A 24,775-nucleotide genomic window follows, 5' to 3' on the forward strand; every position below is an offset into this window, starting at 1 on the left:
GGAATTAAAGAAGGTATTTAAGTGCAGTATTGCGATCTGTCAAAGGTTAGAGCTACACTGCAGCATCCCTGCAGAACATTCTGCGCCGCATATAGTCTGAACTGAGGTTTCGAGAAACTGCTAGAGGAATAAAACCACATTGTATAAATTACGGAGATAAAGTAACGCTGGACAACATCATATTTTTTTCATAAAAATCACTCTTACCCTGAACTTCTCGGTTTGTTTGGTCCCTTCGTGCAGAAGGTGTCTCCTGATTGCCTTGATGCTGTTCCTTCCTCTGGTCTGTGAACGGAGCAATTGATACATTCAGGTGCCGTCGGAGATTTTGTGTGGGCAGGGCTGCAAAAACTTACAGTGTTACTTTGATTCACATTTTGTACACACACTTAATAGACGATTGTGACTGTCTCTTTAGTTCGATTGCTGGGTTTTTTTGTTTCTTTAATGAAGTCATCAATAAATGTTCTAATCCACTTGTGTTCGGGAGCTGGAGTCTAAACTGAAGCTGCGTGGGGTGTGTCACAATTACAAATAATAATAATATATTTATATTTTTTAAATGGAATGAATACAGATTGAAAGTCCGTGGTGAGAATGAGAAATTCGAATATTGTGCCGAAACAAAACCACCCGTTTCTCATCCGATGCATGAGGATGCTACGTCCACGCTACGGTACGTCTGCAGCCAAAGTGAGTCTTCTAATTTACCATGCATCCCTAAAGTACCCATCAGAGTCCCACACATTTCCTCTCGTGCGTGCGAAATGACGTCACGTATTGCGTTTGTCTCTCCCAACATTCTCAAGACGCTCCTTCGTTTCCATGGCGACACTACGTCGGCAGGCTTTTGCCGCCACTTAGCGTCCAAAATGTAGAAAGGTGAAGGGCAATTCAAAATTAAATGGGGACAAGCATAGTCTATTTTAAACTCAGCAACACATTGATTTATATTAGTTTGACTGTCCATAAAATTTAAAAAGTCCAAAGAGCATTTTAAAAAATGATGTCGCATTCAAATATTACAAATTATTATTTCAAGGCCAGGTGTTGCGAACATTGACCCTATAAAACATAACAATGGTTCCCTGCCAGTACGATTTGGCAGTAGCCGCAAGGCACAAAGAGCAGTGGGCTGGACTGTATGCTCACCATCACCTTATTGGATAACCGAATGAACAGTAAAAGATTCTGCCCAGTAAAATCTAAAAAGTACAGGCTGACGAGGACACGCAACCAGTCTTTCAAAGTTGGCAACCCGGATCATTCTCGAATTTCTAATATGTCTATATTTATAGAAAGAACTGCAGAATTTGCCTCCTGCTCCTCCGAGGCGACAATCTGCTCCGGGGCCAACTGCCTTGTTCCAACGAGTGACTTTAATGCAAAACTGAGTCTTGCGTTGAGCATTGTGCTCACCTTCATGCTGGCTTTGATTATGTTTACCATGGGATGTGCTGTGGAGGTCCAAAAACTTTGGGGGCACCTGAAGAGACCCTGGGGCATTGCTATTGGTTTCCTTTGCCAATTTGGCATCATGCCTTTCATCGCCTTTGCTTTATCCGCCGCCTTCGATGTGATGCCTGCTCAGGCGCTTGTCATCATTATTCTCGGTTGCTGTCCTGGAGGCTCCGCTTCCAATATTATCTCCTACTTTCTGGATGGAGATATGGACTTAAGGTAAGAAGTGTCTGGTTCATTGGATAATCTAAAGTGAGTTAATGGTATGTTGTGTGAATCAAGGTAACTGATCATATCACCGTTATGCACAATCCTGCACGGCAATGTGCAGACATGTGAGCCCATTATCATCGACGATTGGGCCAAAAATGAATCACATTTGCCCTTTTTGGCTTCTAAAGCAAAGTGTCATCAGAAAAATGTGGATCAGTAAATTTCTTTCTCTTCAGTATCAGTATGACAGCCTGTTCCACCACAATGGCCTTGGGAATGATGCCACTAAGTCTGCTCATATATACCTCCATCTGGACTTCTTCAGACCAGATCCAAATCCCATATGGAAACATTGGTAAATATACAACCCATATTTATTGCTGGTAGACACATATCAAAACACAAAGTACTTTCTAGGGTTTTTTTTTTAATGTGCGCAAGATGAGACATGGGATTATCTTAATTTCATGCACTCATTAATGCTATGTCAGGTTTAGGTTGTATTTTGGTCCTCCAGAAATTGAGACACTTTTAAAAACATCGAATTTGGGTTTCCACAGGTATCACTCTTGTGGCCATCCTTGTCCCAATCACGGGAGGAATGTATATTCAACATAGGTGGCCCCACTTGGCAAACAAAATCCTCAAGGTAGGAATGTGCATTGTTCTTGCCCAAAAACATTCGACAAACAGATATTTACTGCATGTGTTCTGTACAGATTGGGACCATTACAGGTTTTAGTACTATCATCATCATTATTGTGGTTGGGAGAGTTCTTTACCAGACCTCCTGGGACATTGACCTTTCCATTTGGATAATCGGAATCATCTACCCCTGTTTGGGTTTTGGGATGGGTTTCCTTCTGGCTCGCTTGGTCGGTCAACCGTGGCACAGGTAATGCGACAGTCGATGGCATAACATTTGCCAAATTTTGCCACAGCAACATGCAAACCTGTTCAAAGCATGCCTACGCGACAAATAGCTGCTTTAGTAAATTTAAATAATAATTTGTTGTGATCTCCAAATCTTCAGTTCTCCGAGCCATACACACAATGTTTCTGTTATCTTTTTGTTGTTACATGATGTTTTTCTGGGAGGTTAGGTGTCGAACAATCGCTGTGGAGACTGGCTTTCAGAACGGCCAATTGTGTAACACCATTATCCAGCTGTCCTTCAGCCCAGCCGAACTGGAGCTCATGTATGCCTTCCCTGTTATCTATAGCGTCGTTCAGCTAGCGCTGTCCATCCTGTTTGTTGGAGGTGAGCGACAAACGGTGCCCATGTGAAAGCTAGCAATTTTGTGATGCACTATTGTTTTTTCTCAGAAACATGATTAACCCCCTGACTTGAAGTGAATCTGTCTGTGATTTGTCTGAGCGTGACAAAGGGACATCTTTATATTATGCCATCAGTCAGCTGAGTCAGCTCTGTAGTTGTATAATAAAATACGCGGAGAATATAAGAGGCCACTCAACTGCAGTGAGCCCAGGGACAATGTTCAATGTTCATGACAATTCAATGTGTAATCAAAAGCTGTATAAATCAAAGGTGGAGCATTGCCAAAGCAATTCCACTTCATGTCGAGAAAGGAATTAGGTACTCGTCACATAATTTTATTGAAAAACTTGTATTCAAAGGAAAATGACCGTTAACATGAGATTCACAAAACAGGCGCCTTTTTTTGGGTGCTTTTCATTGCACCTTATACAACTTTTGTCTTTCAAGTTTGAATTGACCCAGTGGATAAATGTCAGTTGATTGAAAAGACGTCAAGATGGGGACGGATTCAAAATTCTTGCATTTTACTCCACAGGATACCAAGCCTATAAAAAGTACAGAGGTCTGGGATCAGATGAAACAAACAGTGAATCGCCATCACTGGGAGATGGCTACGTAGAACAAGCAAAATAGGCAAACTGCCATGTGGAAACTAGTGCCTTTGAATGGAATAATGACTGAATACTAAAAGAAAAGAAGAGCATGTTGACAACACAATCAACACCACACCCAGATTGGAGATTACGGCTCTGCTGACTTTGATATTTACCTTTTTTTTTTTCAGCTCCTTGACTTGGTTGTGCCTCATATTTGTTTTTAAAAAAAATCAGCGCTGACCTCAGGCTTCCTTATTTTGATTTTCCTGGGGAATGTTGATTTAGCATTAAGGTTGTGGTTTTTACTAATTTGCCTGAACTAAAAACTAACCCCAAACTTATAGTGTATGTTGTGAGCAACATTTGCTCTCTATTAACATTTAGAAATGTACTAAAAACAACAGTAAGTGAAGAATTGGCTTCAGCGAAGATGGATATCTTAAGAGTACAACTGAGCCAGTCATTAGTTGGATGGCTGAAGTGTGTCATTAAGTTTGCATGTCTTTGCCACTGCAGCGTTGTTGTTATTGAAGAACTAATGTGTAGTAAAAGGTAAAACATAATTTCGAATTAAGTGGAATATCCATGACCATCACAGTTATACAAAACATAATTTCGAATGAAGTGGAATATCCATGACCATCACAGTTATACCTCAGCTTCTTCTGTTGTTCACAGTTTAATACATTGGATGGTGTCTTTCCCTTTCACATGCTTAATACAGTATTATGACCGGCAGTCGTATTTCTTGGATCAAAGCGACACCCTCTGGTCACTTTTCGCAATGGTATCTTGAGCATCATTTCCGTTTTAAATTATGTTCTTCCTTTTATGCAGCCCATAAAAATGTTTAAAAGATTATTATTCTTTAAGCGATTACAAAGAAGTAGAATACTTTCAAGTTTTATGGGGAAAAAACGTATTCAGTATCGAAACCCGCCCTTGTCCTCACAGGGGCGGAGTTTTCGTTACTGCGCATGCGCGATCCGGCAGGGCCAAACAAGTCATTCACTCAACTTTATTTTTCTGAGACACTTGACCGACGAGCGCGGGCTGATTTGAGAGCTTAAACATATTTGGTTTATCCAATCGTTAATATTTACCGTACATCTTTTTTTTTAATGTACAAATAGTCTTTGAAACCTTTGGATTTATCTCAGAAGTACCGATACGCAAATATTCTGAGTCCAACATGGGAACTTTCTTCTGACCAGGGTGGTGTACTTGGTAAGACTTGTTTTTTTACATTTTATGTAATGGAACATACGCCACTTGCTGGTTTGTTTTTCAGCTGGTCCGGGCATTTTACCAGCATACTAATCGACGTAATAACACGGCGCTTTGCTTTTTAAAATTAAGCGGGTTTCACTCGTTTCATGGCGGGGGCCAAAAACTACACGTCAGCGCGCGTTCGGAAACGACAGACTTAGACGTCGTGAGCACTACAATCGTCTTCTGCAACATCCATCATGTCAACGACGCAGTCTTGACATTGTAGTAACAGCTTGAGTTATATTCGGTGTAATAATGCAAACGTGTCTGCCTGTTAACGCTGGAGACTCATTCCGCGCCAAGGATTTCAAAAAATGTTTACCTGCGCGGGACGCCCAGCTCACTTCCTGTTTGGCGCGCTCTCATTGGCTCGTTTGGACGAAAAGGGCGGGAGCAGCTAGTTGATTCGACGGATATACGTCGCTTTCAGCCAACTTCAAGCTAGTGCTTCACTTTTTTTTTTTTTTTTTTAACTTATGGAAGAATGTAGAATGAAGCTGTATTAAAATATGACATTTGCTTTTCTCTTTTATTCCAAGTTGTATGATGGCTTTATAGCCCCACTGATTTTGTTAAGTCATTGGAAAACCCAGTGAGAAGTGCACACAGTTCATCATGGGCCCGCTCACAACACCTAAAAAAGCAAGCCAAGCGGGGTCTGCCGATCCATGGACGCCAACTTCCAACCTCAAAATCCTCATCAGTGCTGCAAGTCCGGAGATTAGGAACCGGGAAAAGGAGCTATGTCTGCCTCCCGAGTTACATGAAGTTCTTGATTCTACTCAGGTCTAGAATTTTGTCATATCCAAATTATATACCATACTCTTTGACAGAGATTCGTGTGCTTACATCTAATGTGTTTGCTGTTATTCTCTTGTAGGATGTTGAAAATGGAGATGAGTCTGAGAAAATGTTAAGCAGAAAAGAAAAAAGTCTGGGTTTGCTCTGCCATAAATTCCTCGCCCGCTGTCCAGATTGGCCAGACCCGGCTGGCAACAATGACATTTGCCTGGATGATGTAGCCACTGAACTCAGTACGTGTGTTCATATCTGACCAGTGAACACATATTATCATTCTACGTTGCCACTTTTCAGCTGTCATGGTTTCTGACTTTTTTTTTTTTCTTCCCCTGGCACAGATGTGGAGCGCCGCCGCATTTATGACATAATGAACGTGCTCGAAAGCCTGCACATGGTGAGCCGTTCTGCAAAGAACCGCTACACGTGGCACGGTCGGACCAATCTGGCCCAGACTCTGGCCATACTCAAGCAGGTGGGTGGGGAGCAAAGGTACTGCCAGCAGATGCAGCAGATCAGACAGCGCTTCCCAGATCAAGAATTTGACTTTGATGGCGACGAGAAGGAGAACCAGGAGTCGATGCACTCGGAGAGCAGCGAACACGGACAAAAGGAGCTCTTTTTTGTGGAGCTTCCTGGAGTGGAGTTCAAAGCAGGTGAGATTCGAGCACAGATATTCTTTTTTGATTTTTTTTTTTCTGCCAATTCTTACAAGACTATACAATCTGTTGACCTTTGTGCCCAGCCTCTGTTAATAGTCGGAAGGACAAATCTCTGAGAGTGATGAGCCAGAAGTTTATCATGCTCTTCCTGGTTTCCAATCCACCAGTTGTCAGCCTGGATGTGGCTGCCAAAATCCTGATTGGAGAAGACCCGAGTGCTGATCAGGATAAGAACAAATTCAAAAGTGAGTGTCGTGTGACTGTCCCGCAGTTGACGGCATTCTAGATGCGCAAATTGGTCATTAAGTAGCCGGCATGTGTCTGCGTTACGTTTACAGCGAAAGTGCGGCGACTTTACGACATCGCTAACGTGCTGCGGAGCCTCAAACTCATTGAAAAAGTCCACGTAACGGAAGACCGGGGCAAGAAACCGGCATTCAAATGGGTGGGCCCAAATGGACCCCCTCAAGTGAAAGGTATAAAAAAAACTTCATTGCTCATCTTTGGTGTGTGGGGCGATTTTATGCAAATATACATGCATATGTACATTTTTAGCATAATCGTTCAAATATAACACAGTCCAACTTAAAACATTATTGGGAACGGAGGACCTCAGTATCTGGTGGAGTTGCGTTATTACAGATATATTTGTATGAAGAAAAACAAATTGGCCCGTTCCTAGCGAACAAGTAAACGCCGCCGTGAAACAATCAAATGAAACACGGCATGTTGATAACCGAGCTTGGTGTGCCATGACGTATCCTTCCGCAAACTACTTCAATGCTAGCCGTTTGTCCATCAGGACCCGTTGTCGCTCAAGGTTCCGTACTTTACGACTGTGTCACAATTTGTTCACCATTCGACTGTTTCAGACGTGACAAGCGGCACCTCCATGTGTCCGCCCAGTAAGACAAAGGTACTGGAGTGCCGCCCCTCTGTCGAAAACTGTGCCAAAAACCTCTTTTCGTCACCGCCTGGCGCCAAGCGAAGCTTCACGCGACACCCCTCGCTCATGAAGCTGGCCAAGAGCATTCAGGATGACCGGCGGAAGATCAGCTCAGCCCCCACTAGTCCTGCCAAAAGTGAGACGCTCTCTCTCACTCTCTCTCTTTTTTTGGGGGGGGGGGGGGGGTAACAACCATGGTGTTTTGTGTTAACTGTGTTTTCCCCTCCTCAGATGAGAGTGATATCCCCAGCAAAATGGCTCAACTCGCTGCTATTTGCAAGATTCAGCTTGACCAGGAGTCAGCGTAAGTTTGGTGGAGGGAACGTAATGTCGACGCAGCATGGGCGTTCAACACTTTTGCGCTTAATGTTCCAGTAGCAGAGGCGGCGATCCGAAGACGGTTGCCACCGAGGCAAACGCAACGGTCGCGAGGCTCCCGCCAACCGCCATCTCAGTGGCGCCGCCGCCGGCATCGCGCCTCGCTCCAAACGAGGAGGCTGCAGGGAAAGCAAATGCGCACGGCACCCCGCTGGCCTCCCGGCCTTCGGCCGGCGTCGCGTACATCCCGGCGCGGTGCTCCCCACTCATCCCCGTCATTTTGCCTCAGCGGCCGGGCGGCGGACCGTACGCCGTCTATTTGCACACGTCGTCTCTCAGGCCCAACCCTCTGACCGGACCGCCGCCGACCAGTTGCGCCGTACGCTCGATGACCTTTGAGGAAAAGATCGGGCGCAGCCCGACTGCCCCGTTAGCTGCTAAGGGCCAACCCGCTTCGAGGGAACCTGACGGGAGCCCCTCGGTGGTCAAACGGTTGTGCTCGGACTCGGCTGCGGAGAGCAGTCCTCCCAAAGCCAAACGCGCTGACTCCATCCTCAAGGTAAAGAACATACCTGCATATACAGTATGTATCGATACAAATACAGGTGGTCCTTGGTTTATTTTCTGTATTTATGGCAAGTCAGAACACGTGTATTCAATTTGAATTACAGTAAAATCTGTTGATAAGAACACATCTAAAACTTCTGCTGAACCAATCCACATCGAGAACTGTTTGCCAGCCAATCACAGGGCACACCAAGACAAACGACCATTCACGCTCACAGTTAACCCACGCGGGCTAGTTTTCACTCTTCCGCATTTTCTCACATTAACGTTGACGACTATCGATATTCATGCCTCCCCCATCTCCCGCGGCTCACCCGCAGGACGCCTCCCCAAAGCGGTGCCACGCCCCTCAAGCTCGTCTGAAGACCCTCCGCAGCTGCCAGCTGTCCAGCAGGCCCTCCCCCCGCGCCCTCCACCTGGACCCCGAGTTCATCAACACTCCCGGCAGCGCCGTGGTTGCGCAGACGCTGGAGCAGAGCTTGGAGAGCTTCCTGGACAAGGATGACAAGGCGATGACTTCTGACTGCGAGGCGGGTTTAACGCCCGTCAGAGCCGCCCCGCTCACACCCAGACAAGTTAACACTGAGGTAACCCGCCACACGCGCGCACAAAAGCCACAAAGTAAAAGCAATTTGAATGCGGATCATTGATTTTTCCGTGTCAGACTTTAGTGCCGGCAGGATACCTGATCCCACTCACCCAGCAGCCTGTTGTCGGCTCAGCATCAGAAAGCAACAAGCCATCTACTCCTACTTACGTCTACCAAACACCTACTGCAGGTCAATGTCCGAACACGCTACTTTTATCAACTTTGAGACAACATCCCATTATTTGCATTCTGTGTATGGCATTCTGATAAAGATTGGGTGAAGTGGAACAAGAATTAAAGAGAAAAATTGATCCCGCTCAGAGTGCCGCCATGTTGGGCAATATCCCCCTCTGCTGGCAACCAAAATTAATGCCACCAGACTCCCCCCCCCCCCCTTTTTTTTTTCTTTCATGTTCATTCATTCATTTTGTATTTTATATATGCCATCGCCATCATAGGTACGGATTCCGATGTTGTTACCATAGCAATGAATGCACTTATATGTGAACACAACAAAATCGATCCGGTCACTTGTAAGGCAGTAGCGCCTTAGATTTCGTCAAATAAGGCGTAAGATACTGACTGTTGTACCTCAAACAGGATCCAGACCAGCCCCGGTCCAGGAAGTGACTCCCACCGGCTTCCGTCTTCACGGACCCACCGCGGCCACATCTCCACACCTGACCCAGCAGGCCCAACGCCTCCATAGCCCCAGTCCCGCTATCCTCAACTTCACCCTGCAGAACCTCGGTCTGATCTCGGGCTCCAGCTCGGGAAACGCGTTCGCCTCACCGCAGACCCCCGAGCGGTCAAACGCCGTGTTAAGCCCTCTGGCCCTGCAGCAACGAGGGATGGTTTTCATCAAGCCGATGACGGTTCAGCAGTCCTCGCATCCGGTGGCTCTGATCAGTGTTCACCAGGTAGACACAACCGCTCGACAAGGACGGATTGATTCCCCCGATCGAAAAGGTTCTAACGAAGACAAGCTAACATGACCATTGTTTCTTTTCTCCTTGTTCTAGCCTTTAATGAGCACTCCCAAAGGAACGGGATTCCCCCAGCACAGCTTCTTCCACACACCGGTCCCCCTCACCCCTCAGGCTACTGCAGTGGTCTCACCCAGTGGACAGTCTGCCCCAAAAACTGCTTACATCCCGCAAAGGAAACTGGATGTCAACAGTGAAGAAACGCTCTGATGTTTGTATGGGTGTGTGGACGAGAGTTACTTCTGGGTGGGGGGGTTGGGGGGGGGGGGGTGCAGGATCGCAAATGAGATTTTAAAGCCATTCAGCACATGCCAGTACGGTCATTTTTCTCCTCATTTTTGTTTTTTCAGTCGTGCTCTTGTGTGTGATTTGGTTGTTTTTGTTATTTTTTTTTTTAATGTTAAAGATGCGAGAAGCTGACGTCAGTACAGCCCACCCGTCTAACTCCCGCCAAAATCAGATAGATGCCTGTTTGTTGTTTTGACTGAAAGTGTTAAAGGAAACCTTGTTGATTGCTGTTTTATCTTCAGGGAATGTAAAAAAAAAAGAGAAAAAACCTTTGCACACGCGTACTGTACATGTTTACAAATGGAATTAATACGTCAGTGAATATTTCTGTTGAATTCAACGTAAACTTAATCTGATATTTTGATTACTTGCTTAATTTATAAAAAAAATAAAAATTGTGACATCCTGCTTGACAAGAAATTCTAAATAACACCTAAAACATTTAAGATCATGTGACTTGTCGTTGTTATTTTTATTGTACGTACTGTATGAATTGGGGGTGGTCCAGTGGTTAGCGCGTCGACCTCACAGTGCAGCGGTGCCGGGTTCAATTCCAGCTCCGGCCTCCCTGTGTGGAGTTTACATGTTCGTGCCTGCGTGGGTTTTCTCTGGGTACTCTGGTTTCCTCCCACATTCCAAAAACATGCATGGCAGGCTGATTGAACGCTCACAATTGATTGTCTCGAGGTGAGAGTGTGAGCGCGGACGGTTGTTCGTCTATGTGTGCCCTGCGATTGGCTGGCAACCGGTTCAAGGTGTCCCCTGCTTACTGCCCGTAGACGGCTGGGATAGGCTCCAGCTACCCCCGTGACCCTTGTGAGGATAAGCGGATCGGAAAATGGATGGATGAATGTATTGGGGTTTACATCAGTTTTATCTTCATTCAATATGTACCAAATATATATAAGTTATGAGGCTGTGCGGGAAGCATTTGGAAATACAGCGCATTGTTTTCGAATTGAGAGATGGAACACGCATTGACATCACATTTGGGACCGGAAGCAGAGGGGTCTGGTTCTATTGTGCTCAGTGGAGTTTAGGCAACTTATGTGGCGGCTGCTCGTCTGATTTCTTGAGCACCGCAACTTTTTAGGGGTATTCAAAACATGTCGGAGGTCGCCCTTGTGCTCATTCCAAAAAACATTCTGTTGCCTGTTTTTCTTGAAATTGGCTGTTGTCATCTCCAACCTTTCTCTTCACAACCACCCCAAAAAAAAACCCACCCAGGGCACTTTATAAAAGGTGGGTGCTGCATCACATTCCACTTTAATGTCAACTAGGGGGCCAAAAAATATAATTTATCAGTTTTTCCCGCTTGGATGAATACGCATAAATTCATTAGAAGCTTCTGGTGTTAAAATAGCAGTGCGGTAACCCGCGCTCATCCTCGGCGATCATATTCGGGCACTCGGTGAGTGTCCACAGTTTATTGTGTGTGGGTAATCCCAAAACCCTGCGTGCAGCTGTGAGTCCTGGCTCCGGGGTCACTCTGTAAATCCGCAACAAATATTTGTGTGGCTGACGGTCAAGGCCTCACTCAGCCTGTGATGAAGGGTCAGGGGGCTTGGCTCGGTCACAAGTTATTTTAGGAGGATACTTTGGTTGGCGGGGCGTCACTGCTGATGGGCATTATTTAAACCAGCCCGGAGCATACGAACGCCACTGCGGGACAGAAGCGCACAGACGTGGATCAAGGTAAGCTCTGATTGACTTTATACACAGCACTCGCTTATTGTTTTACGTTTAAAAAAAAAAAAAAAAGTAATTTCAGCATAATATCTTATTCAAGTTTTTCTTCATGAAACTTCACATGCCGTGGCTGTGAGGTGTCAGACATGCACTGATTTGGGCAGACACTAGTGTTCAGTGTGAAAAGAACTTCAGGGGACATTTCAGTCAGTGTGTTAGATATCAATCCGAACTGAAAGGAATAAGTCAATAAAACTAAGAAACTAAATTGATTGGTGTTCTCTCTGCCCATTAAATGTCAATATCAATGTTTTCTGCCATGCCGGGATTACAGGCACGAACTACTTACTTATATATTCAGTGACATATTATTGCACATGTGTCAAAGTCAAGGCCCGGGGGCCAGGTCTGGCCCGTCACATCATTGCATGTGGCCTGCGAAAACAAATCAAGCATATCAAGTTCCACGATGCTTGCTAAAGTCTGAACCCAAATTTCAAATTGTCAAATGTAATCGGCAATAACAGTCATTATTCTTGACTTGTGATTTGAAAACTAGTTATTCATCAGTTTGTTGTGTCCTGTGTAAGTAATATGTGGAGGGGATTAAACATTTTAAATCCCCGGTTTGGAAACCGTAACTACAATGTGGCCCGCGACAAAAATGAGTTTGACACCCCTGTATTACTGGATTTAAAGTTGTTCAAAAATATTGTGATTGGTGATAGAATCGGTATGTTTCGCTACTTCTGAATAAGTAAAAGGCTGGGGCGCAATGAAGCCCCGATTGACCTTTTCTATGCTTCTAACTTTGTGCGAACAGTTTTGCGCAAGGCCCTTTTCTGTTCCAGAGTCCTCACAAATCCTAAAAGGTTCATAAAATCCCGGTTGGACGAGAGCCCTGACCTCAAGCCCATCAAACCCATTCAGAATTGGATTCTGAGCCAAGGCTGACTTGCCAGCCACACACCAAATTCTTGTTTTCTCAAAGCAGCCGACAGACTCCCCCCCCCCTAATACCACTTTTTGACCATGCTGTTTACACATACGTTCACAGAGTCCCATTTCGCCTTGAATCACATTTGAACCCCCGGCAATCCAAAACAGTCCAATGACATTGATCATGTTTCTGCATGTGTGTGTGTGTGTGTGTGTGTTTTCTTTTAAACTTAGATGCCAAACTGGGGAGGCGGTGCAAAGTGTGCAGCCTGTGAGAAGACTGTCTATCATGCAGAGGAAATCCAGTGTAATGGGAGGAGCTTCCATAAAACCTGCTTCATATGCAGTAGGAACACTTTGTCTTTCCATTCACTCACTCACTTTATCGTCTGAATGTCAAGGATATATTAATGACAGGAGGAAATATGAAAAATAAAAGAACAAAAGAAACTTCAGAGACCAGGAAAGAAAACGAGTGCATTCGAGAGGGCGTAACCCAAATCTTATTTTCAGTAAAAGCACATACATTGGCATCAAAAATTTAAAAATCACAATCTCCAACTCTTAACTTGAGATGTCCTTAAGCATGTGTTTATTGAACACATTTTCAGATTTGTAAAGTCTTGGACAGAATGTTGTTTTAAATTCCAGAGCAAGAAAATAAAAATGGATTTCAGCCATCATACAAAGGAAAATTCAAAGATTCCAAAAAATGTGTACATATTAAAAATTAAACATATTTTCACCAAAAGTTCAGAATGTATTTTTTGACACTGATTTAAAAAATAAATCTTTACTTTTTTCCATCACATCAGGTGTTTGAGATATTTTCTTTTTTGTTGTTGTCATTTATAACGATGACATTTCAGGGGGAAAAAATCCACCTCCTTGCTGAAGCTAAACCTTAATTCATAAATATCTCTATATTATTATTATTATTATTATTATGGCTTCTGCCATTTTAGGACTTGACGTGTTACCGGGCAAAAACCCCCCAAAAACGAGCACAGCCAATCACAGCAAAGATGTCCATCAAACCAAATGAGCATGAAAGAAAAGGAATACAGAATGAAATGGAATTGGTTCGATGTAATGACGGCGCCGTATTTGGAGGTCCCATTCCCATCTGCAGCTGTTCAGTCTTCATCGACTTGACCGTGGTTGTTTGTCTGCCCGAGATTCAGTTGCGACCACAGACGGTGCGATGACTAGTTTGTTCCTCTGGGATGTCTGAAAGGCCTCCGAGATAAGCCCGCCCGTCCCTCTGCTCAGTGTTCGTCTCTTTTCTCCAAGCTTCAGCTCGCACTCGCATTTCTCGCTATGAATAGAAAAGCGACACATCGAAGTATGCGTAATGGCTCTGCTGACTGATAAAACTTGCTCGGTGCTGGCTTTTGTTTAACCGTCACCCCAATTTGACACCACAGTCAGATCCCGTCACGCAGCCCGAAGAAAACAAATGAGCCCAATACGCAATATTCTTTCATTGTTAATTTCTTCCTGGATTTGAATTCTTCGTTTTATCACAATACTACTTCTGTCCTAACAGTGGTGGGCGAGTCGTTTCAAGACCAAATCAGTACCAATATCGGATCGATACTTATGTAAGCCGATCGAAATAGAATTTTCAGTTTCGTTCTTGCATCGTCAATCGTCTTTCCAGAATTGTTTGTTATTCGCGAAATCACGTGTGGTCCACTTGCGCCGGAAGTGACGTCACTGGCGAAAAATGCGGTTTTCGTAAGTCTTTGAATTTGGACATACATACAGTGGCGGTTCTGGGGAGGGGGGTTCAACGGGGGCCAGTGCCCCTGTAGCACCGATTCTGGCCCCCCCCTGTGGCCCCCCCTCCGAGCGCAGATTACGCAGTCGTGCCGAGTCGCCGACGCGAAAGGTGGAATTAAAGTGCGTGATTTAACATTCTAGTCGGACCCTTTAGTGCGCTGCGCCATTTAAAAATGAGCGGGAAAATGAGAAGCAGTCCGCAGAGAAGGAAATTACCACGACACGAGTGCTATTTGCGTGTGTGTGCGCGCGTGTGTGCGCGCGTGTGTGTGAGTGAGTGTGTGTGTGTGTGTGTGCGCGCGTGTTTGTGTGTGCGTGCGTGTGTGTGCGCGTGCGTGTGCGTGTGTGTGCGCGCGCGCGTGTGTGTGTGTGCGTGTAACTTTTTTAGTCTCCCTTTTTATTTTAATTTTTATTAAACAGGATCAATATATAAGACATTGCCTTTTAAAATTTGGATAGTTATATGCATGTAAAACATCTAGCTTCAGTGTATTTGCAACATTTGTCCCCGGCAGGCTGGTACCATATCATCCCCTGGCTTGAATATTCTCAACAGACGTATTGCTACGCTTGCAGACATTTTAGCCCTCCTAATACTGCTTTTTTCTCATCACCGTAATGTTATGACTACAATTTCAAAGTCTGAAGAAATAAAAAGTCAAATAAGATTTCGAATCTGTCTTTTTAGCCCTGGGTTGAATGTGCCCCCCGCCCTCCCATCAAAACCCCTGGCCCCAGCCCGGCCCCCTCAGTGAAATTGATCCAGAACCGCCCCTGCATACATAGCTAACGTTTCTGTTCGCTTTGCACAGTGAGCTGCAAGAAAGGACTGGACAGCCACACGGTCGCCGCGCACGAATCTGAAATCTACTGCAAATCTTGCTACGGCAAAAAATATGGGCCAAAAGGTTACGGATACGGCCAAGGGGCTGGCGCTCTGAGCTCGGACCCTGTTGGACACCGCGGCCACCTGCAACCCAGCAATGAGTATGATCACATTATTGTAAATCCAATAAAAATTAAACACAACAAAGCGTGAAAAAAAAAAGAAAGAAAAAGAGTCACATTTCCTCTTTTCTAGCCCTAAACCACGGCAAGCTTCCACAAACTCCACCTCCAGCAAGTTTTCCCAGAAGTTCGGAAGCTCCGACCACTGCTCTCGCTGCTCCAAATCTGTCTACGCAGCAGAGAAGGTGATGGGAGGAGGAAAGGTAAAGGGGGAGTGCAGCTGTTTCAAACATATACTGTCATATCTCTCTGACTTGATCCGCTTATCAGCACTTGAGTTTCATTTGATGACGTTTTTTTACACACATTGATTTGAATGACTTCTGGGACGACTGCCATCGCTCTGTATTTTCTACTCCAAAATTAAGAAGTCATGAATTTATCGGCTATGTACTGTTTCTTAATAACTTATCTGTGTCCGCAGCCTTGGCATAAAACGTGCTTCCGCTGTGCTAAGTGTGGTAAAAGTCTGGAGTCGACCACAGTGACCGACAAGGATGGAGAGATCTACTGTAAAGGTACAAAGGTTCAAAAGGCTTCACTCTAAAAGAGGTCGGAATAGAACTTTTAACTTTTGGTTTTTCTCCCCAGTTTGCTATGCCAAAAACTTTGGGCCAAAAGGATTTGGACTGGGCAATGCCGCCATGTTGGATGAATGAGCGTGAACAGCGGAAGTCAGGAAGGATGGCCGTACCTTCAATGAACATTGTTTCACCAAAACTATGGCAACGGAGACTCTGCCTTTGCTCTCGTTTATGTTTCTAATAAACCATATTGGTACCAACATTTCCAATCTTTTGATTTTCTGAGGTTGTGGGTGAGCTGGAGCTGGAAATGGAGTTTGTGGAGGATTGCAGTGGTTTAGATTTAGGAAAGAGGAAAGGATGCCGTTTAAATTGGGCACACGTACATACGCGTACACATTTATAGTAAACTTTCAGAACAGTGGAATTCCACACAGAGAGCTCACACCTGACAAAGAATTCACAAGTTGCTTTAGTGAAGTATCATAGTGGTCTTTTATTATGAAACACATGCGAGTCTTATAAAACAGACGTAGCAGGTAGAAAGAGATTTCGCTTTCCGAGAGCACGTTTAAAAAATAAGCTTGAGATGTGTGAAACTCAAATGTCAATAATTGTTTTTTTTTTTTACAATTCTGCAATACATTTGCAAGTGATTTGTTTGACTTCCACAGGTCAAAAAGGCAGCAGCAGGCTATACATAAAAAAAAGCAAAAATTTGCAACATGTTGCATTTTATCCACACTGTAGTGATTTCAATTCACGACGAGCCTTTCGATGAATTAGAAAAATAAATAATTACACTCTGCTTTTTTTTGGTTCAAAGCCACTGCTCAGGTCTCCCCTGAGCATTACACCATGTCCGTGTGTCGAAACAAGCGCTGGTCCTGGCCTGGCGGGAACTGCTGCGTCCAATCGATGATGGCCGGTTTGCAGAGGCCGCAGCAGCGCAGGTGGAAGAAGGACGCCAGGTTCCTCATGACACCCAAACTACACAGAGTAGTACGGCGTTTATTCGTGGATACAAAACCAAGAGCAACATGGGGTCAAAAAAAAAAAAAAAAAAGAATCGTGACAACTCACTTGTATGGATTTTGGGACAAGGACAAGGATTGTCTGAGTTTTCTTGCGTGAATCATCAGGCTCATCCTCTCGGCAGTGGTCAGTCCGAGGAAAGCGATCTGGGATGCGCGGACGTCAAATGAGATGGGACGGATTTCTGCGACGACACGTTCGGGGCGCTGACGAGCGGCTCACCTGGTAGAGCTGCAGGAGCAGGATGAAGCTGGACCAGCAGGTGTGGTACAAGGCCAACGAGAAGACGCACAGCAACCACGGCGAGCAATCGACCACGGCAAAGGCCACTGCCACCAGACCCCGCTCCTCATGGCGTGGCAGGCAATGTGTCGACCAGTCTGGAAACAAAAGCGACAAAGGCTCATAAGTCAGGAACAAGGCTCGAGATGTCAGGGGCTGGTCCCGTAAGCTTCACCGGTCTGGATGTACGTACGTAACGGCGTTTATATTTGCCTACGCACAGCCAGTTGGGGAAGTCGAGGCGAGCTCAGTCGGTGCTACTCTGACTTCAAATTACAAGGTCGCTACTCAAATGAAGTGACTGACGAGCAAAACTCTTGTTTGAAGACTTGCAGTAATGCTGTGTGGCCACTAGGCGGCGCCGAGACCGAACAGCAGAGTAGTAAATCGGCGTTGGAGGAGGATGTTGAAGCGATATCTACGTACACGTGCACTTCCATTGTATTTTTATCAACGATCAAAGCATCTGTAAACCGTTGCTTCTACGAGCGTCAACAGCAGGCAGTGACAACACACGAGTACACAATAATACATGAAAAAAAACCCCTGCAAATATTAATTTACAAAGCAATTAGTTGGTCTCAATTGATTCGGCCCCATTGCCGATTATTTAGATTTAGTGTTAGATTTACTGGGTTTTTTTTGGTTGTTGTTTTTTTTAGGTGGTTGGTACCCAAAGTTTGCAAAAAAAGAGCAGTAAATGCGGTGCCAAATTTGGCAAGGGGGACAGAAAAAGTGAACCGTATTTGCTTAGTGGAAACAAGATGGCTTCAGTGTGACTGTGTAGTGGCATGACTCACACACGACACAACCGTAGAACATCCAGGCGCCCATGAGCGAGAGCGAGAGCAGGAAGAGGACAAAGTAAAGATGGTTCCTGGCGCCTGCAACAACGCAAAATGTTTCAGTGCAAGGGAATTTCACTCGAGTGCACTCCAAGACAACAAAGGCTGCGACGTTTCAATGACGGACTTCTTCTCTAACTGACATAATGCAGGCGTGTGCAGTACCGATGCAGCTGTTGGTCCAGACGGAGTGATGGTCCTGCTTGGCTACGCACGCGTCACATCTCGGGCAGTGGCTGGCTCGAACTGGTTTCTTGATCTGACAAGAGATTCAAAACATTGACAACGGTTACGGGCCGTCGCCGCGATACACTGCTTCTGCGATCGAGCTCCTTTGCTGCAAATCTGACCATGCAGGAAGTGCAGAATATGCTCGGCTCGAGACAGCCGGCCTCAGCCAACAGCAACACATTCTATAGAGGCAAACAAAAACAACACTGTAGTTACGAACATATTTATCTAACGATAGCATCATCCAAAAAATAATAAGACGACGACCATTTTCTTCTCCTCTTCAGTTGACTTCACAAAACCAGGGTCAGTCCTGCAGGCACGGAGGTAGTAGTAGAGCAGGGCGGTGGCGTTGAGTGTGAAAAGAACCTGGACTGTGGCGCTGTGGCCATGTGAGCGCTTGATGTTAAGAAAACACTCAATCAGCCCCCGAAAGGCTAAAATCTCCATCGCACAACTGGGGAGAGAATCAAGAGCAGATGTGGGCAAACTACGGCCCGCGGGCCAAACCCGGCCCGTTGGTCTTTTTAATCCGGCCCGCCGAAGGTTGGTACACAATTACGGTTCGATGTCAACGACTGCATTCATTTCATTTGGACTTGTAATGACAGGCATTCCAACGCCAGTTGGCACAGTTACTTGAAGTTGCAGAGCATTGGGAGGAAGGGGGAGACGATACGAAAGCCCGCAGTAGCGCCAAGTCAAGCAAATCCCGTTCGATACGACGGAATAATGTACTCTTAAAGTCTGAAAAACGTGCCAAAAAATGCAAAATACTGCTTTTTAAACAAAGAAATCCAATTAATATTATGTCGAATTTAGTTCACCCTTTTGATCCGGCCCTCCATAATATTTTCTGGTTCTCATGTGGCCCTATGCAAAAAATAATTGCCCACCCCTGATCAAGAGCCTACCGGCTGGTACGCGGGATATGACTGAAAATCTCGTTTCGATTCGAAGGCTGCTAAGATAACACTCGACATAACGGCGAAGCCGTCATAAATTCTGAGGCATCTGCGAAGGCTCCTTCGGCCAAAGGATATCTGGTAGGAACCAGAGGCACCAAGTGACAAGCATCCAGAAGATGGAGGCCATGAGGGCTGTCGCTGGTAGAATTGACTGAAACACCGCGCCGGGGATGTTCCTGCTGAGACATCACATTACATTTGTGTATTTCACGTACCGCGTTGAAGACATCGGATATAAAAACTCAACAAAACTACAGGATTAAGTACGGCACATCCTTTGCCATGTCCTCATTTTGTACATGTAAAAAAAATCGTTTGGTTATGCGGTTCATGTGACTAATAGTGCCCATATACAGACGGAATAAATACGACCCAAAAATGACTTCAATATCCACTCGCATATTTCTCGATTCATTTGTTCTTGTTGTTAAATTGTCGAGAGACTTTACGGGCATGCCAAATATTTTACAAGAGCAAATAAGTCCGAACCTTGTGGCCAAACTGACTGCACCAACCACGCAAACTATCAGGACCCCTTTGAGCAACCAGGAGTCGGAATTCATATCCAAAATGGCAGCCAGGCAGCCAAACATGGCAGCGGAGAGCACAAACTGAAGAAACACCTGGAAAGACATGAGAAAGCCATCACGTCAGCAGGTTGTTTTGAAAACGAGTTTGTTTCTTTTTTTTTCCAAGCGTCTGCCTACTTTGTATTTGGTGACGATTCGTAAACAGCGCGAGTTGGCGCGGATCCTCTCCCGTTGGACTTGGTTGAGCACGTGGATGAGCAGGGGGCTGTGCACCTGGTGGGCCACCTCGACGGGTGTGTGGCCCTGAGAGCGGTTACAAGAGGAACCGTTCTGTCAAACCTACATTGAGCTTTGGGGTCAACTTCTCAAGACGATGCAGAGAAAGGTCAGAAAGGCGCAAGGGGGAAGATGAGTTTGTTCATTTTACTACAGCGTATCATTTTTTTCTCTCTCCTTTATTGACTAATTTTTGCTATTCTCATCGAGGCTTAGTCTCGAACCTCCGCCGTCGGAGAGGATTTACTGTACAGTAGGTGACGTCTGCGCGAGGCTCACGTTGATGTTCTCCAGATCCAAGCTGGCTCCGGCCTCCAGCAGGACGTACGCGGCGTCGATGTTGCCCGCCAGCACGGCACAGTGAAGCGGAGTGTTCCGGTTCACCTTGTCCACGGCGCTCACGGACGCGTTGTTTTTGATTAAGAAGTTAGTGGGCTCATGCCTGCGATATAAAAGCAAGAGCGCTTGATTTTTCCAACTCCTCGTCTCAGCAGGATTGGCCGTCAGCCAATCGCAGGGCATGTGTTACAGAAACTACGGAAATCAAAGAGCGTACCCGATAATCTTCTGGGCCGCTAGCATCAGAGGCGTCTGTCCGTTGCAGTCAGGGCTGTCGACTTCCTGGAAGGCGAAGGACAAAAGTCAAAACATAAGAAAGGAAAACAAAAGGGTGCCGTTGAGCCAAGTACGACATCTCCAGCGTGTGGGTGCGCCGACCTGTCCCTTGGCCATGAGGTAAGCCGCAATGGCCATGTGCTGGAAGAGGATGGCGAGGTGAAGAGCGCGATAACCTTCCCCGTCTGCAATGGAGGGATCGGCTCCGTACCTTATCAGCTGAATGACCATGGGCAGGTGGCCCTGCCTGGTCATCCAAACACAAACTGGGCTTTAGTGAAGAAAGACTGAGAGGTCTCCAAACTGGACAGCATGCTACGATTAGCGTATTTGCTAATACTGATCAACAGTAATAGATTGGAGTGATGATGTCACCTTATGGCCCAATGAAGAGGTGTGGAGTTCAGGTCTCCTCCAAGCTGATCAACTATTGCCCCTTTGGAAATGTAATACCTACAAAAAAAAAAAAAAAAACCCAGAAGAAAAAACATGTTTCAACTCCATCTGCTACAAGCTATATGTTAATGTGCTCAATGATTTTGTACCTGTGATGAACACCTTACAAACAACATGCCAGCTCAACAGAGTAGTCACCCCCCCCCCCAAAAAAAGTCGATTGGACATCTTCATACTTGACCAACTCCAAGCGATTGTTGATGGCCGCCCAGTGCAAAAGCGACACGTTCTCTTTGTCCAGCTGCTTGACATCGTATCCGGCTTCCACCAACTCTTTACAGCGATCCAAGATGCCAAATCTGCGTGAAGTACACAGGAGTAGTCATCAACAGCATGCCAAAAAAAAATAAATCGCCGCTCGCTCTCCAGAACATCAACATACAACAGTGGGGAGCCGGTCACCTTCTGTATTACTTCATATGCAAAGTCTTTAGCTTTTAACTAATCTAAAAATCACCTTGATGTGCTTCTGTGGGTGCTGCTGTTTTGGCTGGCAAAGGGGTTCAAATGATTGAAGCAAGTTATTTGTTAATATACGTGCGTGTGATGGGAACAACGGCACCATCAAAGCATTTTATGCTACAGGGAGAAACGGGAGAGGACCGTTGGATTAGCACGCAGAAAGGTGTGGCTTAGCAGAGAATTTCTCTCAGACTTCCTGATTCCAACGAGAGGCAGCCATTTAGCTTGAATGCAAGAGTTGACTTTTTTTTCTGTGCCATTAAATATTTACCCATGTGAATTAGACCAAGCCCTGAAATAAAAATCCCATAGTTACAATTTACTGCACTACTCCTAACAACTGAACCGAAGATTTGGTGGAGGAATATGTGTGTTGGGGGGAAGGGGGGGGGGGGTGTTTCCTGCATGTATTCAGTGTTAATTCTCATGGCCACATATGGTTTAAAATTGAAACTAAAACAAAATATACACAAGTTAAAAATGATTGAATCCAAAGTCTTACTGTGATGCCTTCACGATGTCCCAGCTGCTGCTGTCATCCAGGTGTGACCGTTTTTTTGGCTGTAGACTGAGGTCCAACACTTCTTCTGCATTCTTGCCAAACTGTCCATGAAAAGAGGGCACGAACGGGAGTCCCATCCCGCCAAACGCCGCCGCTCTCGGCCCATGACTGTGAGAATGACCTGAATGTCCATGGTGACAGTTCTCATGTGCGTGACTGTGACTCTGCAACAATCCAAACACAAACGAGATGGGACAATTGTTATGCAATCTGCTTTTTTGCAAGAACCAAAGAAAGACGTTATTTCCAAATGACTTTGCCCCAGGGTCAACCGTACAGTTGGGGTAGGTGTTGTAACTTGACGCCCTGAACAAAACAGATGACTCAAAGGCGGGCAAAGTGGGCCACTTTATTTATCTGTCCACTCAACAGTTACATTCTCAAGAGTCCTATAATATGAGTTGCATTAATGTTGCTTTTTTTTTTCTCTTTTTCTAAAACACGTTAATTACAAAATAAATAAATAAAATGAATTCCTCGGATGAAATAAACAGGTAGTTCATTTAGTGTCGGGAATCGAATAAATATATTAGTCCAATACACCATTTATTATTTTTTTAACTTAAAAAAAATGATGATTGTCTAGTTAACTTTAACCACATTTCAAAACAATGTGATAATGAGCTTGTTTTCAAAATAACATATGCCACTGACACTCTGCAAGAATGTGACATGTGGCTTTGACAAGTCACACTAGCAGGAAACACTTGCACTATCAGATCGGTTAGTATGAGGAAGACGCCTCCTGTACCGATTGCACGCTTTCCACTGCCAGTCCCCTCTAATACCCCAACCATACCCGTGTATCCAATCTGTAAACCGGGTGGCAAAAGAAGCAATGATGCACATCCGACCACAAAAGGGAGAATTATCAGCCGGCTAGCAAACACACTGTTTACCACTAGCATGAGGCTAGCGAGCTGAAGCTAACAGTCTGACAGTTGAACGTAGGGAAGGACAGGTTATTCCGCATTCGAGCAACTTGCTGACAGACGAGCTGCGTCGATGCGAGCAAACTGACAATTAGTTAAAACGTGTCAAAAGAGTGAGTCCGCAAAGCAAGTGATTGGTGATTCGCATTTAATATAAAAACAGACGTACATCACCACCTTTGCTCCAGTCCATTTTGTTGTGAAGGAATCAGAGAAAGTTCCTGCAAATGGAAAGGCGTGAGTGAAAATTCCATTTCCGCTACGCGTCTTTCGGAATAAAAACAATAAAACTCCGTCAAAGCCGAAGAAACCTCTGACTAATCATGCACCCATATGAATTCAATGGAAATTTTTGTTTTTATTTTTGCGGTCACATTTTCGAAAACGTAAAACTATTACTAATACAATATGTATTAAATTAAATACAATCGAATTCAGTTTTTTAAATGGTTTTAATACACTTTATTTTGAAAGTAGGAAACATTGGTTTTTGCTGTTTCGGGCTTTTTCCGCCGGACTCCCAAAACGTGTCTGAGTGAAGATTGTACAGGTGAAAAAAAAAAAAAAGCATTCGATATGCTACGCACATAGGTGAAAAGCAGATGGCGCCATAATTCAATGAATGAAGACGAATGCATCAACTAATCATTTTGCAATGGGACCAGCTTTTCACAAACCTAAACTAACGCAACTATATGTCGCTCCGTGCAGATCGTGTGCTCAGGGCCCATTTGGAGACAGGTGAGTTGGGGGATTCGGTGGTTCAAAACCATTTTTGAAGCGGGGAGACTGTCGCTTTGTTTTTAAAATACTGTGTGGATGTTTCAAACGAGTATTGTGTGGTTGTCCTACATTTGTAGCTTATTTAATAAGCACGCAGTAAATAAATAAATACAGTAAATAAACTCAATAACTACAGTAAGTAAGAAAGTAAATGAATGCTCTCATATTTTAGATGCACTGGGATTTAATTTATAGGGTGGGAATTGTAAAAACAAACAACCAAAAATAAAAATCGTACTCATTTCCATCCCAGTTGACTTTGGGGCGGGGAGGAGGCAAAGTACACCTTGGACTGGTGTTCAGCCAATCGCCAAGAATTTACTGAATTCATTCATATTCCATTATCGATGTGGCTCATTGATCTGATTTCTTATCATTTATTTTATTGACTGTCATTGGGTGAAGGTAGGAAATAATGCAAATATGGAAATTATGTTATATATAATTTCAGAACCCGATATATCCCAATATTGCATTTTTCATTTGACATGAGATGCACGTGCACACACACGCCAATCATAATTAACTTGCATCATCCCTGGTCTTTTCACTTTCACATAAATCTCAGGAGAATGTGAGTTGAATGTTCTGTGAATAGTGCATATCAGTGCCCCCCCCAATCTTCCCCCCAATTATCAATAGGATCAAACAGTCAGCTGTCGGGTTCAGTAAGATATGTAAACGCTTTTTAAATTCTTCCAAGCTGTGCCTCAAAACAACTGAGGATTGTTTTTTGTTCTGTCACAGCCGCTGTGTTTACAATGATTGTGATCACTAACTGTAATGGAGTTTCTGATCATCGATTTTTCAAATGAATTTCTCCTCACAGTACACCTCTTTCAAATCCTTGTCTCGCCTTTTAAATCCACTTCCTTGGA

At 44.8% G+C, this 24,775-nt stretch overlaps 4 protein-coding genes across 6 annotated transcripts; 3 read left to right on the forward strand and 1 right to left on the reverse strand.

The window, feature by feature from the left end:
• Positions 1–1,282: 1,282 nt before the first annotated feature.
• Positions 1,283–3,586, forward strand: LOC147207979 (ileal sodium/bile acid cotransporter-like). The gene is made up of 6 exons (XM_086107252.1): positions 1,283–1,680; positions 1,911–2,029; positions 2,235–2,323; positions 2,394–2,569; positions 2,778–2,935; positions 3,489–3,586. The coding sequence occupies exons 1-6, from the start codon at positions 1,283–1,285 to the stop codon at positions 3,584–3,586; spliced, it is 1,038 nt and encodes a 345-aa protein (XP_085963378.1).
• Positions 3,587–4,589: 1,003 nt separating this feature from the next.
• e2f8 (E2F transcription factor 8) lies at positions 4,590–9,915 on the forward strand. Of its 2 annotated transcripts, none has more exons than XM_086106751.1 (13): positions 4,590–4,776; positions 5,361–5,607; positions 5,702–5,855; positions 5,961–6,275; positions 6,365–6,526; positions 6,620–6,757; positions 7,154–7,363; positions 7,459–7,531; positions 7,603–8,104; positions 8,433–8,699; positions 8,777–8,891; positions 9,302–9,621; positions 9,724–9,915. In XM_086106751.1, the coding sequence occupies exons 2-13, from the start codon at positions 5,437–5,439 to the stop codon at positions 9,895–9,897; spliced, it is 2,601 nt and encodes an 866-aa protein (XP_085962877.1). In that variant the 5' UTR covers positions 4,590–4,776; positions 5,361–5,436; the 3' UTR covers positions 9,898–9,915. The 2 variants fall into 2 exon arrangements, with proteins under 2 accessions (XP_085962877.1, XP_085962878.1); XM_086106752.1 differs by having other exon boundaries at positions 7,606–8,104.
• A 1,698-nt stretch (positions 9,916–11,613) lies between these two features.
• csrp3 (cysteine and glycine-rich protein 3 (cardiac LIM protein)) lies at positions 11,614–16,182 on the forward strand. The gene is made up of 6 exons (XM_086106614.1): positions 11,614–11,670; positions 12,838–12,949; positions 15,201–15,375; positions 15,470–15,599; positions 15,821–15,914; positions 15,988–16,182. The coding sequence occupies exons 2-6, from the start codon at positions 12,838–12,840 to the stop codon at positions 16,053–16,055; spliced, it is 579 nt and encodes a 192-aa protein (XP_085962740.1). The 5' UTR covers positions 11,614–11,670; the 3' UTR covers positions 16,056–16,182.
• Positions 16,183–16,391: 209 nt separating this feature from the next.
• Positions 16,392–23,347, reverse strand: zdhhc13 (zDHHC palmitoyltransferase 13). Of its 2 annotated transcripts, none has more exons than XM_086107689.1 (17): positions 23,284–23,347; positions 22,123–22,346; positions 21,335–21,457; positions 21,078–21,155; positions 20,805–20,949; positions 20,644–20,708; positions 20,367–20,529; positions 19,989–20,114; positions 19,771–19,904; positions 19,355–19,457; positions 18,581–18,703; positions 18,433–18,495; positions 18,248–18,341; positions 18,038–18,121; positions 17,178–17,335; positions 17,004–17,101; positions 16,392–16,910 (listed from the first exon to the last, which is right to left on the reverse strand). In XM_086107689.1, exons 1-17 carry the CDS (start codon positions 23,305–23,307, stop codon positions 16,772–16,774), a joined length of 1,944 nt encoding a protein of 647 aa, XP_085963815.1. In that variant the 5' UTR covers positions 23,308–23,347; the 3' UTR covers positions 16,392–16,771. The 2 variants fall into 2 exon arrangements, with proteins under 2 accessions (XP_085963815.1, XP_085963814.1); XM_086107688.1 differs by having other exon boundaries at positions 19,355–19,460.
• Between the last annotated feature and the right edge of the window lie 1,428 nt (positions 23,348–24,775).

Source organism: Hippocampus guttulatus, chromosome 3, assembly GCF_054856545.1.
Source record: "Hippocampus guttulatus isolate MCC_2025c chromosome 3, RoL_Hgut_1.0, whole genome shotgun sequence".
Classification (NCBI taxonomy): Eukaryota; Metazoa; Chordata; class Actinopteri; order Syngnathiformes; family Syngnathidae; genus Hippocampus; species Hippocampus guttulatus.

Excerpts from the sequence above, each read along its gene's own strand:
- LOC147207979 (XM_086107252.1), top strand. The coding sequence starts at position 1,283 with ATGTCTATATTTATAGAAAGAACTGCAGAATTTGCCTCCTGCTCCTCC. Across the intron at positions 2,324-2,393 it reads TGGCAAACAAAATCCTCAAG|ATTGGGACCATTACAGGTTT; the intron begins GTAGGAATGTGC and ends TGTTCTGTACAG. Across the intron at positions 2,936-3,488 it reads GTCCATCCTGTTTGTTGGAG|GATACCAAGCCTATAAAAAG; the intron begins GTGAGCGACAAA and ends TTTACTCCACAG.
- e2f8 (XM_086106751.1), top strand. The coding sequence starts at position 5,437 with ATGGGCCCGCTCACAACACCTAAAAAAGCAAGCCAAGCGGGGTCTGCC. Across the intron at positions 6,758-7,153 it reads TGGACCCCCTCAAGTGAAAG|ACGTGACAAGCGGCACCTCC; the intron begins GTATAAAAAAAA and ends CGACTGTTTCAG. Across the intron at positions 8,105-8,432 it reads GCGCTGACTCCATCCTCAAG|GACGCCTCCCCAAAGCGGTG; the intron begins GTAAAGAACATA and ends GCTCACCCGCAG.
- csrp3 (XM_086106614.1), top strand. The coding sequence starts at position 12,838 with ATGCCAAACTGGGGAGGCGGTGCAAAGTGTGCAGCCTGTGAGAAGACT. Across the intron at positions 15,376-15,469 it reads CACCTGCAACCCAGCAATGA|CCCTAAACCACGGCAAGCTT; the intron begins GTATGATCACAT and ends CCTCTTTTCTAG. Across the intron at positions 15,600-15,820 it reads AGGTGATGGGAGGAGGAAAG|CCTTGGCATAAAACGTGCTT; the intron begins GTAAAGGGGGAG and ends CTGTGTCCGCAG.
- zdhhc13 (XM_086107688.1), bottom strand. The coding sequence starts at position 23,307 with ATGGACTGGAGCAAAGGTGGTGAT. Across the intron at positions 20,950-21,077 it reads CCTCTTCATTGGGCCATAAG|GCAGGGCCACCTGCCCATGG; the intron begins GTGACATCATCA and ends TTGGATGACCAG. Across the intron at positions 18,496-18,580 it reads CTGAAGAGGAGAAGAAAATG|AATGTGTTGCTGTTGGCTGA; the intron begins GTCGTCGTCTTA and ends TTGCCTCTATAG.